This window comes from Falco cherrug, chromosome 7 (assembly GCF_023634085.1).
Source record: "Falco cherrug isolate bFalChe1 chromosome 7, bFalChe1.pri, whole genome shotgun sequence".
Lineage (NCBI taxonomy): Eukaryota > Metazoa > Chordata > Aves > Falconiformes > Falconidae > Falco > Falco cherrug.
In genome coordinates this window covers 20,798,818-20,813,497 of record NC_073703.1, presented here as the reverse complement: position 1 = coordinate 20,813,497, position 14,680 = coordinate 20,798,818, and the positions used below count along the sequence as shown (strand labels likewise).

Genomic DNA, 14,680 nt, shown 5'->3' with positions numbered 1-14,680 from the left:
CAAAGAGGACAAAGGCATACATCAGCCACTGCCTCATGTATTCGAGAAAGTCACTCAGATCTCTCGTGTTTCAGTTTACTCTTCTTTAAAATTATGAAAGAACATTTTGGAATGCTGTGAGATTAAGTTACAACTGTTCTGATAGTACACTGCCACCTGCAGAGATGATATCGGAAATCTGCAAAGAACTGAGGTTTGAAGAAAGGATAGCTGACTCTTTGACCTTTGTAATGCATATTAATCCTGTAACCATCTTGTAAAAACCCCACAGTATATACCAGCTTTGAGAAAATAATTTCACTATGCAACTATAAAATACTGGTTAAAGCAGATGAGAGTACTTAACAAACATCACAGAAACTTTCTCTCAATGATTAAAAACATAATCCAATTTTAAACAATAGCACCGGTTGACATTTAAACAAAGATGTGTAACAAGATATCAAACCTCAAATGAACAGCACAGATATTAACAACCGATGCTTTCTAACTGATACATAGAGAAGGAAATTAAGAGAAAAGCAACATTTCATAGTTATAAGTTTTATTTTGGAAAATGTAAACGTCACTAACCATGCATACAAGTTAAGACGATATTTTACAGTTGTTAATTTTCTTTCTTTTTCCTTTTTTTTCCTTTGTTATTGTTGTTGCATAGGACATTATCACAATATATAATCTATGCAGTACAAAATACATAAAAAGTTACAGCAGAGCAAGAATAGATGAACATACAACTGTACAACTGTAATACTTCAATGTAGTGATTTAAAGAGTTGAAAAGTGACCCATGGAAGCATTCATGTGCTGCTGATAAAACTGTAGAAGTAAAGATGATGCCGGTAACATTTAGTTCACTAAAGCTGGAAGAATATATGTAAACACGTGCACACTTACTGGCACACATATTCTCTGTCACCCACACAGGCATGTGCTTGTGAAAAACCACGTGTGCACATGCCCACCCGTCCCCCCGAATGCATACATACACAAGTAACTGCAGCTGTAACCAGAGATGAAATTCAACCACAAATCTCAAAAAAACAGCTTCAAACTTTCCAAATGCAATGGTGTGGATCTAGGATTCTGGTTCAGACCCATCACTAGTCATAATGAAATGGATACCTAATTGTGTTCTGTAGACATCCCTTCGTTATTCAGTGTGTAGTATATACACACTGCTGTGTATACGTACTATACAGTTTACACATATATATGTATTTATATATATGTGCATATGCTTCTATAAATCCATATATATATATATAACCTATATCAGTGGATGGGGTTTTGCGTTTTATATTCTGGCTTATGGGGTAAACAAGTATAACTCGGTTATTTTCTTCTGCCTAAGGCTATAGCTTTATCCCCAAAAGAGGTAAAGATACAGACATTCATCATACCATTCACTGACATAGACCATATGTTAGCACCCAATGCACAAACAGGTGGTGTGATGGAGTAAAAGAGCACCTGAAAGTCAGTTCGTAGGCATCACCTAATGAAATTAGTAAATCAAATGGCAATGAAAAAGCAAGCTTTAAGTATGCAGGGTTCATTTTCCTCATTCTTTCTTCACAAACCGTGTACCCCAAAACAACAATGCACTTCAAAGAGTACACATTCTAGAACTCATGGCAAAGAACTGGAGAAAAGCAGTTGTGAATGTGAATAGGTAGAAACAGGCAAGCTCTTCGCACAGCCTTTTGCTGCCTGGCTGCATGAAGCACGGAAAGCGCTGAATGTCTGGACAGGAGGTGATGAGGTTTTAAAGGTGTACAGAGGCTTTCATAGCTAAAAGTTATTGCAAAGGTTAATGCAGTACAGGGGGTAGGGTATATACAGGAATTAGATGTTACCATCAAACAGAGGCTTCTGATGACTTGTTATAAATATATACCTTTGCAGTTATATAACATAAACGGATAGTATGCCTACATTATAAAAGCAAGGAACAATTAGTTCGCCGATATAAACAATTCTCACAATAAAATCTAGCTGCCAGGAGTTTACCAGGACTGCTTTCTAAGAAGCAAGATGAAAATTGAATTCATGTGGCCATTAATGCACTTCAGGCCTTTGCACAGGATGAGGTTAATGGAAGGGATGAATGAGTTTCTAAGGGTGTCTTTACTTTCAGTCGAGTGGTGGTAGTGATGTGATGATTTTAACTTGCACCCATTTCCTATAGCAAGGCAGTTAAACTCAACTCTTAGAGGAAGCTAGAATCATGGCTGGAGAAAAACAAACTTCCAGGGCTTTCTTAATAATCATAAAACTGTTGTTATATGCTGAAACTAAAAATAAAAAAATAGGGCAATTTTTTAGTTTGTGGGGAATCACCTCAACAGATTGCATGGGGAAGGGAGGAGGCAAGAGAGGTGCACACGCGTCCAAACGGAGGACTGCAAAGACATCTGCACCTTGCCAGAGCAGTGCTTCCCAAGCCTGCGATGTTTGTTGCTATGCCAGGAGAATGTTTGAGGTTCACTGCTGGGTGAAACAGCAAAAGGGTAAAACTTTGAGGTTAGTTTGAGTAAGCACCCAGATTTCAAAACATAATCTGAGCTGTTCAGGCTTCTCATATCTGAAAAACTCAGGAGGAACCATCATGAGAATGGAGTCTTATGACTTTGCTGATACTTCTGCTTCTTTTCTAACATCTAGCAGATGCTACAAAACCCCAAACACACTCTTTCCATATGAAAATAGTAAGAGAAGTTTTGTTCGCATTCAGTTTTGGAAACTACTAGTGGTTTGTAATTCATCATTTTATCCTAAAGCTATCATATATTAAACGATTAATGGAGATATTTGAAACTCTACGATTTTAAAACACAGTAATTTGACTGCAAGTCTAACACATTCTGAGGTATTTACAGCTCAGATGTAAAAAAAAATGTGTGGTTTTTTTTTTAAAAAAAATAAATATTAACAAAGCATTTCAGAGAATTTCCTGAAAGTGTAGCTATGTTGGCTATATAGAATCTCACAGCCTTCTTATTAGATGAACTGGCTGAACTGGAAATTCATCTTTGAACCAATTTTTTTTTTCTACTTAATCTGGGAGAATTACTAGTAATACCTATGAAAAATATACATAAAATCCTTAGTTTACTATTTGAGTTAAAGTTTACATAGTTCTTGTGTCACTCACAATAGCTGTCCTGTAATCTTTATATCCCATAATCTCAGTACTAATGAAACCTGGTGTGAATATTCTTTCTCCAGGCTATTGAAACAACTTGTTTGTAATGCACCTACTGATTAATGCTGAATTATTATGCCCTAAATGGACTGGAGTGATTCCTCCTTTGCTAAAGATTAAATGATGCTCTTGTTGGAAAAGATGATTTTACAACAAAGTGAACCACGAAGCCTATGATTTTTCGCTGATACTTAGTTTTCCTTTTGATCTCCTCTCCCCCTTTCTCCCCACCCCAATCCCTCTATTAAGGTATAATAATAATGAGAAATGTGTTTATGTCTTGTTTCCAAGTACATGCACAAGACTGTTGACTTGTAGAATTCCTTTAGCTAGACACCTTAAATGCCTCGTTACTAACCACAGCACAAGAGCACTTTTAGCAGTCACAGAAAGTATTGGAATGTGAATTCCTGTTACCTGAATTGTATCAAGTTGTTAAAATTGTGTGTATCAGTAGATGAGATTAAAAAGAAGAAAAGAGGAAATCTATGGAGGCAAACAGATCTGGCTTTCTCCTAACTTACAGTGGTTAGGCAGCTTGTCACACAAACTCAACGTTTGTCATCTTGCAAAAACCCATTATGATGTTCTTTCATTTTCTGTGAAATGAAACAGTAGAATTGTGCCTCACATGACTTCCAGTTGAAAGGGGAAAACTGATTTTTATAGAGGTGAAATCTGAAGCAAACAGCCATAAAAAAATACTGAAATAACTGCAGTTTGAACTGTCTTTAAGTATTTATCCATACAACTAATAGAAAGTGTAGTATTAGGAATAATGTAAATATTATGGAAGTACCTATGAAACTACTTGGAAATCTATATTAGCCTCTCACAGTTAATATACAGTACAAAAAAGACTTGCAAAATTGGATCAATGCAAAGCAGCAAGTAAGATATAGTTTCATTTGGAATCTGGAGGCATTCACTTGATATCAAATGGCAGGTTTGGCATAGAGAGTTACTTTTCACCATGCTACACTTAACTGCATTTATACCCTACAGTAAAAGCAAGAAAACCCCAAAATTTCCAGAATCAAAAGGACCTGAATTTATAATACGCACCATCAGACCCAGCCAAACCAAGCATAGTGTATTTGCTGCCAATGAGATCTCCAGTACATCACAATGCTGCTGGTCATTTGCTATATCTGCTACCATGTAAAACATAAAAATTCTACCTCTGTCTAGTGTCAAATATTTGAAAGTTACTGAAAACTAGCCAAGATTCCCTTTTTGTTATTAAGCAGTTATTCAGAAATGAGAGCACCTTACTTTATGCTGGTATGCGTATTTTTGAGAAATTTGTAGCAGTGATGAGCTAAAATGTCCTTTTATTTTAAAACTTTAAAATGTGTATTTAATTTTTCCAGTCAGAAGATACATTACGATTTTCCATTCCTTTTATCGGTGACCACGATTGTGAGGCAACAGGATAGAGAAACTAGGTCTTAGACAATTTGTCTTTCTAAGATACAGCTGTACAGTAAGTACCTTGATAAAAGTTTTGGTGGGCATTGGTTCAGCTATGCTATTTCCATAGTTTATTAAAAAAAAAAAAAAAAAGAAGAAAATTGTTCAAGTCAGTGTGGTTTGATTTGAATATTCTGTTGGTCCCATACTGAATAGGCAGTGCAGATTGCTTAACAACTTGGGAGAGAGTGACAGAATGCCTCCGAGATTCCATGCCACCTTGCAATAAAATGTTACCCAGTGTAAATATGTTTCCTCATGATTGAGGTTATTTACTTAAGGCATCTTCTTCAGCATTTTTTTCTCAGAATTTTATCTAGCATGAAACAAACAAACAAGTTTATCAACCTCACAGAGATTTTTGCAATAGGAAGTTGGTTTTGGAGCATCTTCGGCATGAAGTGAAAATACAGCTTCCTACCAAAAGCAGAGAGCAGCTTGAAGAAAGGCAAGACTCCTGTTTGGACACTCCTCAATGTACGTTTGTAATCAGGAAAACAAATAATGGAAGAGTCTGGTACCACATTCCAGTACTGATTTGTTCTTTGTATTGTTTGGTTTTTATTTTTTCCCCAGTGTGTGAAAGAACCTAACAAAAAGCTTCTGAGTGCAAATACATTTACAGAGTAAGGCTGCGGTTAGGGTGTGTCTTCATTATAATTATTGTGTAACATAAATATCCATCCCTGAGAAAGGAGAAGGGGGACACAATCCAACACAGTTGATTTGTAAATGTATGTATGCTCATGCTGTGCAATCTGGTCTTACAAAACTACTTTGACACCTGAGGTGAATTAAGTGGTTTGGGTTTTTTTTAGATTTTCTCATTTTCTTATAAAGAATAATCAAGAAGATTTGTAAATGGTTTCAAAATGTTTGAAATATTGAGACAGCAGAAGTCACAAAGTGTAACATGTAAGTCTGCCTGTCCATGAGGTTAGAATAGCCACTTGTCTGGTTGGGTAAAGAAAATTTGACTGGAAATTGCAGCGGAAGGCAGCTATTTACTGATTTTTTTTTTTAAAAAAAAGGTGGGGTGGGGAACTGAAGAGGGGAAGCAACAGTTTTTTAAGTGTGTGCAACACAAACAAAACTCCACATTAGGTATTAGAGGCAAAGTGCTGACATCCAGTGCAGGTAGGTCTATGGGGAACTGGCAGGACTAATTGTTGGACTTGAGGCATCTGAGCGGCTGTAGTCACTGACAGATCCTGTTCTTGAGCTGCTTCCGCTTCGCCTCTTGAGCATGCTTGGGTGGAAATTGGCATGGCGACGGGCATGCTTTGTCAGATGATCGCTGCGCATGAAGCGTTTCTCACAGAGAGGACAGCTGAACTTCTTTTCTCCAGTGTGAGTGCGGTAATGGCGGGCCAGCTCATCCGAGCGAGCAAACTTCTTATTACATCCTTGCCAATTGCATTCAAAAGGTCGTTCACCTGCAAGAAGCAAACATGGCATGATTAGAAGGGATAGCAATGTCTTCCATGTGCTTTTTTTGTATGCAAAAGTTAGAATAGAAAGGTTGGGAGCATGGTAGAAGCCATTTGGCACTAATTGGATGGGGAAAGTGTTACTCTCTGCCCGAGATGAGACCACCGTGGTATTCCAATCCATTAAAAAGTACTTCAAATCAAACTAGTGATAGATGCCTCATTTGATAACTGGATCTTCAGGGATGCTGGGCTCCTGATCCTTTAAGCTGATGTCACATTTCATATCTCTTGTACTCCATTAGACTTCTGGGCTTTGACAATATCTGTACTGAGCTCTACAGAATATTCACTTACTCCTCCGAGCTGTCCCTGTGTCTGTCTGACTCAGTGTTGAAGTTCAGGAGGTGTGATGAAGTCTCTCTTCAGTTTAAAAACAATAATGGTAAAAATGCACAATGGAAATTTTGAGGCACTGGGTGTGAGGCTGTCACCTTGCACCCTCCACAGCCATGCCTGTGATTTCTGCATTTGCTGAAGGTACTAGGGTTTCTCTTGTTCACTGCCTTAGGTCTCATTTTAGAAGACAAGGGAGGGAGCCCTATATTTCAACTAGGTAAATGTGCCACATGGCAGCCTTCTATCAACAGCTAAAACCCATGACTATGACACTTCAGGTAGGACCACTGAGCTCAAAGAAACAGCAGTATGGTGACCTGATGCACTTCTCAACAGATTTCAGCCATGGGAAACATCTTTCATAGGGCAGTTGCATGGCTATGCTGGAGGTCTGCACTTGGGCACTGTGGTAGATGTGCAGCCTGAGAAGCTCTAGCACTGGAGGTGAGCACCGGCTGCAGACAGAAGTAGTGTTGTTGTTATAATAGATGGGTATCTGGGATGTATTCCCAGCTTCATCACTGATGCGCTGCATAGCCTTAGGCAACTTGTACTATTTGTTTCCATCCTTAGTTTCTCCGTTTGTTAAAAACGACAACATCAAACCATGAAATGTGCTGCCTACTACTTCTGTACGTTGGTTTGGTTCTTACTGTCACTGCATCTGAATATCACGTTCTTTATTTGTTATCAATCTAGAACATCTTATTCATTTGTGAATACAGACTTAGCAGTTTTTGTAGTTATAATTTTTATAACTTCCTACTTGCACCAATCTTAAGTTTTCTAATGCTGAATAGGCAGTTCAGGAGGTCCAGAGAGGTATAAAATTTCTGTCCCAAAATCAGAAATTAAAGTTACACACACTACACCAAATAGGAAATAAATACATAAATTAGCCTCCTGGAGAAATTCAACACACCTTAATTAAAATTGTCTGATAGCAAAATTAACACCAGCCAACCTTCAATCTAAGTGGCCAGTAATCTGTTTTAAATTCACAGATTTGGCCATAACATTTATCTCCAGGATCTACTTAGGAGGCTTCTGCTCAGAAAAAGAGATTTTTAGGTTCTTTTTCCCTCTGTTCATGAAGCCTCCAAGATACTTCAGCCAAATCTCAAACAGTGTCTCAATTAATAGACACGCAATTCTTATTTTAAATAAAATTTTATTCGAGACCATGGAGAAAACAAGTGTTCCTCATGTTTCCTTGATTATTTAGGAGAAACCCCAATCTTAAGCACATTTTGTGGATTTCATTAGTTACACCTACAACTACAATGCCTAATGCAATAGTTGTACCTGTACAGTACACAAGGGAGATTTTCATATGGAGAACCATGAACGCCACCTCCTAAGTGATCTACAAAAGTCAGCTAAGATGAACAGGACTGCTTTCAGTTGGCTTCCCCTGATCTAAAGCCTAAAAAACTTAGGGACCTACAAATTTTTTAAGAGCAAACCCACCAACAACTCATTTAATGCATATAGTTTTGTTGCTTAAAAAAACTATGCAAAGCCATTCCATGTCCTCCTTGGCCTTCTGCAAACTGTCAGGGATTCATCTCTCAGTCTGCTGAGAAACGGGAAACAAATACATTTTCACTATGTTTGTACCCAGTCATCGTTGTTAGATATGCTCCTGCCTGTGGTGGGATGTGCCAGATATCCCTGTTGTGTGACTAGAGTCACTAATCTTTTTCCTATGTTTTGGTCATACAACAGATATACTTCCAGGAGGAATCTGGGACCCTTGGAAAGAAGGGCAATAAGACATGGTCTAACAGCTGGATCTGGCCTGCAGAATGGAATTTTCTCATGCCTGTGCTATAGCATCACTTTCTGGTAAGGCCTTTGGACGTTTCTGTTACTCAAGTTCCTACTCACCTGCCTGACGATGTTGTTGATGATGGTCATGGTGATTTGGGTGCTAAGCCAAAGAAAATGTGGCCTTTCTTCCACTACTACTTCTCCTTCCAAGAAACTATTTTTTCCCCTCGGTCCTCTCTAGTCTTGATTTGTTGTCTTTTTGGTAATTGCCTTTAAGTTTCTTGGCCAAATGTTTTTCCCCTCCGTGCACTCTTACAGTGCAATCTCACTCTAGCAGTGGTAGGAAGTTCTCTAGAGTGCTTCCCAGCTTTGTTAAGGTTTAGCAATACCTCCTCAGAGAAAAGCTGTATTGTGAGGAAATGCTGGAATTCTTGTGTGAAGATATGAGAATCATTATTGTTCTTAAAAAATTAGTACACAGTCTGGAACAAAGTTGCTGCAGGATGTTAATTAAGGCAAGACCTAGCTGTTGGTCTAAAACCACACGTGGAAATTCATAGTCTGTCATCAATCTCATCTCTTAAACAGAAGGGATGTGGTTTTCTGTGCAGGTACGTTATATAAATGACCTTTTACTGTCAGTAAAGCAATCAACAGAATGACAGTTTATATGAATTGATTGCCTAATCTCATTAGGGAAAATGCAGCCACAGTACAAGTTTTTTGCATCAGCAGTAACTCATGGTCATATTGTAGTTAACAAAGAGCCTTCAACGTTAAAGTTGCTGTACACGACAAAATAAAGACTTTGAGGTCCATCTTAGGCAGTGTTGAAGTCAGAATTTTACCTTTATACAATGACTGCAGAATTTGATCCTATAAATTACTGTGAAAATATTATCAGGTATCTTAAATATGGTAGGAAACACGTCAAGCATGTGAATGTATATATTGAAAGTCTTAGCACTGCCTTGGCAACATCAGTTTTTTTGTGCATTATGAGCATTACTAGCAGGTCTCAAAGAGAGGTAAGTCTCCAAAAGGTAAAGATCCTTGAAAATAAAGGAATCAAAAAGCAGCTTAGGCTTTTTTACTCTTAAGAGAGGCAGGCAAAAGATGCCTTTAAAAGATAAGGAATATTGTAATTAATTTTTTTAAACAATTTTAAATAGGTTTGGATTTCCATGTTCCAAATCCCACTAAACTGTAACCTTTCTAGCTCCTCTGACAGAGCATATAACATCACATAACTGGTGTTAAAAGTTACACAGGCTCATGGAAAAACATCACATTTGAGAATTAAATACAACTGATCTTAACTGAAAATTACACAAGCAAGAACATTTTTGGCTTCTCCCTGAACTCCACCCAGTCCAAAGAAAAATGTGTGTCAAGCTGCATTAAGAAACTTGCAGTGCTCACTGAGTAAAAGAAGATGAGATCTGCAGGTGTACTGACTCCAAATTCATTCCAGTGGCACAGCCCTAGCTACTCATACTGTTTTATACTGCTTGCCAGAGCAGACCACCAAAGGAACCGTAGAGTTGCCTGGGCTATAGAAACAGCATTTTAAAAAATGCACCTCTCTTCTTTCTTGCTGGAAGAGATTCAGAAGCAAGTAGAGCCAGGCTGTTCTTCTGATATTACATAAAAGTCCTTTGTATTATTCTATATTTGTCAATCATTACATATATTGAGGCAACTACATGTACTTATGGGAAACAAAAACTACAGAGATGGTGGAACCAGAACTGATGTCTTGACTTGTACCACACTTCTAGTGTACTCTCCACTTTTCCCCAATTCACACACAGTTTTAAGGGCTCCTTTCTTATACAGTGACACTCCTGTACAGACCCTGGAGTCCTGTTTGACTGATTCATCTGTATGATATCCAGCATTTGAATAGCAGTTAAAAATGATACTAAGTACTATGTAGGCCTGAGCATGCTTAAAAAACCCCACGCCTACAAATGACTAAAATGCCAAAACAGGTTGAGACACCTGTGATACCAACCATTTTCAGAATTTCAATGGAAAGATTAGGCAATCCTATCTGAACAATTTGAAACGTGATATCCACTGCCCTACAGATTAGAGTATTATCCAGTCAAACCATGTATACGGGCTATTTTTTTCAATTTAACTCATGTAGTAGCTTTGCACATTAGCACCTTCAAACATATGCCAAGACCATGCAGTAACAAAGAAATTTATATTCTGGGAATTCCACACGTGCCTGCAAAACCAGAAACAGTAAGCCAGAAACAATTTTCTGTGATCTTTAATCTGTTCTGCTGTTTTGCAGAACAGCATGGTATGTTGTTACAAAAACAGACTAGAAACTTGAACATGCCACTGTGTGCTATTCTTATATTTCTACATTTTCATATACATAATTACGGGTATATTTGGAAACACAGATTAGCAGGCTGGGTGGGGAGGATGAGGGGCAGACAGTTAAATACAGATGTGACTGAAGCAGCCTTCCTCTAAGAGAGGAAATGCTATCCTGGGAAAAAACACTCACCCAAGCAGACCATGTTTCTTGAGACTGGCTGTTATTTAGAAAAAAGAGAAAGGTTATCCTTCAATAGCACCGATATGTATTTACAAGCATTTAGCTTCTGTTACTCTCTTTTTTATAAACAAGCCCTTTTGCAGTCAAAACCCAAGCCCTTAACCATCTGAGTGCAAGAGAGAGAATAATGCACCGCTTTGATGTTAAATGAATGGTGGTTTCTTTATCAAGTATTTTAAAAGGGATCAAAACATTCCAAAGCTTCACAATTCCAAATTTCTATAAATTAAACAGTTTTAAATTAATGACTTTGGAGGTGACATTTCATAACCAAACAAGCGAAATGCGATCATGATTTTTGTATCCACTTTTGTGTGTCTGTCAACAGCTTTTCAATGTCTCCACTACCTTCAACCATATCTAACAGGTAGTGAATTCAGCAATATTAAGCTTGGCTAGTTCCAGGAATATGAGGAAGTTTTAGTAATGTTCTCAGTCAAAAGAAAAGTCACAGGGTGAATTTGACTGTCATTAGACACCAGAAGCCCAATATGGGAGTGTGCTATGAATGCCCAAAACCAAGAGAAGCTTTAGTCAGAGTTCACACTTTATTAGACACTGGGACATAACCTCCCCAAAGCCCCTAGGACACACAGGAACAAGGAGCTGGATTGCATTGGTACCTGCTGACAGAAGCATGCATGTTCCTGCTATTTCCATTACCTGTGATGCGGCCTTTTTTTGGGAACTGGAGTTCTCAGATTTCCAACAGGCACAGACCCAGGCATCAAGTACAATCACACTTGAAAGTGTGGGCATCTTTACTTTAATCTTAGCAAATACAGTCATTAAATGGATAAATTTTTGGATCTTATGTTTACCATGTGCACAAGAAACTAGTACTGAGCAGAGGCTGCAACAGCTACTGTTATATCCATTATTTAAATCCTTGGTTTATTTCCTGTACCTTAACATTCTTATTGAGTTATTTAGACAGGTATGAATATTTCTTGAATTTCCAAGCGGCAAGTTTACATTTTAAGTGAATGTGTGTTACTGTTTGTTCTGGAAGTGCTTTATTGCTCCATCTGGGAGCACAGATTACAGCACGCATGACTTATCTGTATAACCACAGCTAACTAGAACAACGCAAACAGCAAATGATGAACAACAGTTCAGATACCATAATGATAATGATTACAATGCCAGAGAAATACAAGTAGTGCAAAATTCCTCCCCTAGCCTTAACCACAGTCGGGTCTGCCCAAGGACCAAAATAACTACTTTGGTATATTCCATGCAGCTACCTTCTGCTCTTCTTAAAAATATTACAACTCACTTTCACCATAATGGAAAAAATCTTTTTCTTTTTTTCTTTTTTTCTTTTTTTTTTTAACAGATTGCATTCTGTCAGTTATATTCTAGGCCTTTATTTCATGCTTGTTCATTAATATCTTAAATCTCAGTTTAGAATAATTTTACGGTATTTTTATCAGCCACATTTGCTTCTCTTTTGTCAAGGCAGAAACATTCTAGCCTTTTAAGCTTTTGTTTTTTTCACAGGACACTCCATCACATAATCTTTCTGTTGTCTAAAATATGCATTCCATGGCTTTACTGAATCCCTGTTCAAACTGGGATGCCCAAGCTGAACTGCTCTGTGTGAGTTTCTATAGCTTAGCACTTTTAAAATACCCACGATTTTTATTCTGCATTTTTGCACAGTAAATTAAGAATCTGGAATTTGAACCTCTTATCTTTACCAAGTCATTTTCTGCCTACCATGTTAACTCCTGTTTTGACTCCTGTTTAGTTCTCACTTTATCTTTGCTAATGTACATCACTGTGTGTTCAGTACATTAAGCTCTGTGTTCCACTCCCAGCTAAAACCTAGTTCCAAACTGCTTTGCACAAACCACCAGTAAGTAGCTGAAAGTTATATTCCATGATCTGGAAAATAAATCTTATAGCAAATTTGCTTTAAAATGAAATGGTCATAAATTTAATAAAAAGAAAATTTGCTACATCTTTTGCTAAGGTTTTGAATGAAAGAGCAAAATAAAGGCTAGAGCTATGTGTATTATTTATTTTTTGCTCCACTGAAAAAATAAAAAAAAACTTTGAACTGCAGAAGAACTCAGCAAACCAAGTAGCCCATAGTAATTTTATTTTTGGTAAAATATTTTACTACTTTTGGGGTGTTTCTTTGTAACACTATTTTAATTCCTTTAGCTCTGGAGACAAATTTCAACACAACGATGATGTTAATTTGAAATGAATTGATGAAACACATTATCACAATTTTTCTGAAATAAAAAAAATCAGCCTGAACTATTTGCTGAGTTTCACTGATACATAGTTCTGTTCTTCATAAAAAGCCACTTGTCAGTGAACAAGTGTTCACCAAAAATTTAGTTTCTATAGTTCTTACTAATAAAGAAATGCAAAGTTTTTGATATTATTTATAAACATTTCTTAGCAGCTTTCTCTTCATGAAGATTAAATGCCTGACATTTTTATTAGGTGACTAACTGCAAGTCTGATCTTCTAAGGGAACAATTTCATTTGTGTTTTCAACTTTCACTGGACTCCCCGTGTTTATAAGCACAAGGGATTTTCAAAAACGGCCAACAAAGACAGGCTAACCAGCCAAGTGTAAGGACCATGAAACTCTATCCTCCCCTTCACAGAGAAATCTTGGAATACATTCTAGATCTATGCTGAGAATGTGACTGAGAATTTGGCCTCTAGCTTTGCAGTGTGGCCCAAGGAGTCTTAGGTGATTCCCTACAGCATCTTAAGCACAAGAAACTTATTTCCCAGTGTTATGCTGAGCTGCTTTGGTTTCCTTGTATGTTTGTGCTCCTGAGCCATTTTGCATAATGTTGGTAAGTGATGCAGCCCTTCAAAACGCTCTGTCTGACATTTTGAGTTCTCCCTTCAAAAAGTAAAAAGATGCACTACTGGAATGGCAAAGAAGCAACCAACCCAAAGACCATGCCAGAAAGCCCAAGCATATTTTCCGGGTATGTATTTTTATGATCTTCTCTGGACTGACATGGAATGTTACAGTTCCACGGATACATAGTGAATTCTATTTGGTTTTCTTCTCTCTAGCTACATTTACGTTGTAGTCTCTCTCTCTGCTAGAGAGTACTCCAAATATTAGTCCTGCTGGGCAATAGAGAAATCAAATTATTTCCCATCGATTGAAGACCATAAAAAAGTCAGAAAAAAACCTTCAGTAATTCCACAGTTTAAATTTCAGATCTCTGCCTGCAGACCTGAGAGTCTGATGCTACTTGTTTTACTGCACCCTTGGACTACGACGCAGAATACTTGCCGTTGCTAACAGTAGGCTTTCTCCTGTGCAGTTTGTCACTTCCGTTTCTGAAGAGTTCGCACTTTATCTCTTCTCCCTTCCTCACGCAACCCCTCCCTATCGTATGTTCCTTCCTCTTTTGAAACTACAAAAAATCAGTTGCACTAGGCCAGGGGCCTGTGAAGCTTTGAGGTCAATTATACAGACTACATCAAAACTGGGACTGAGGGAACAGTTACATTTGTATGTGTTAAATATGTTAAAGAGTTTTTCTCTTGAAACACAACCAGATGCAAAATCATTAGCCTTCAAGATTCTTTTCTTTTATGATGGCGTCTAAATATATAGACATATTTCTGAAATACATCCTCTCTATTAGAAGTAACAGAAGTACTTAAAGCTACTTCAGCAAAGAGGTTGAATTAGCCGATTAAAGCATTGAACCAAAGGTGCTTTTATAACTTTCTGAATAATTAATTAACCTAGTCATATGCTCACCACTTATGTAAGTATCTGTGCATCTGATGACTCAATTTGATGCATCAGTAGAATCC

At 37.6% G+C, this 14,680-nt stretch overlaps 1 protein-coding gene across 1 annotated transcript in view; it reads right to left on the bottom strand.

The window, feature by feature from the left end:
• Positions 1-527: 527 nt before the first annotated feature.
• Positions 528-14,680, bottom strand: part of KLF13 (KLF transcription factor 13) — a 36,383-nt gene continuing 22,230 nt past the window's right edge. Inside the window, exon 2 of the mRNA XM_005434092.4 lies at positions 528-6,117. Coding sequence (XP_005434149.1) covers positions 5,825-6,117 — 293 coding nt within the window. The 3' untranslated portion in view covers positions 528-5,824. The remainder of the gene's footprint in view (positions 6,118-14,680) is intronic.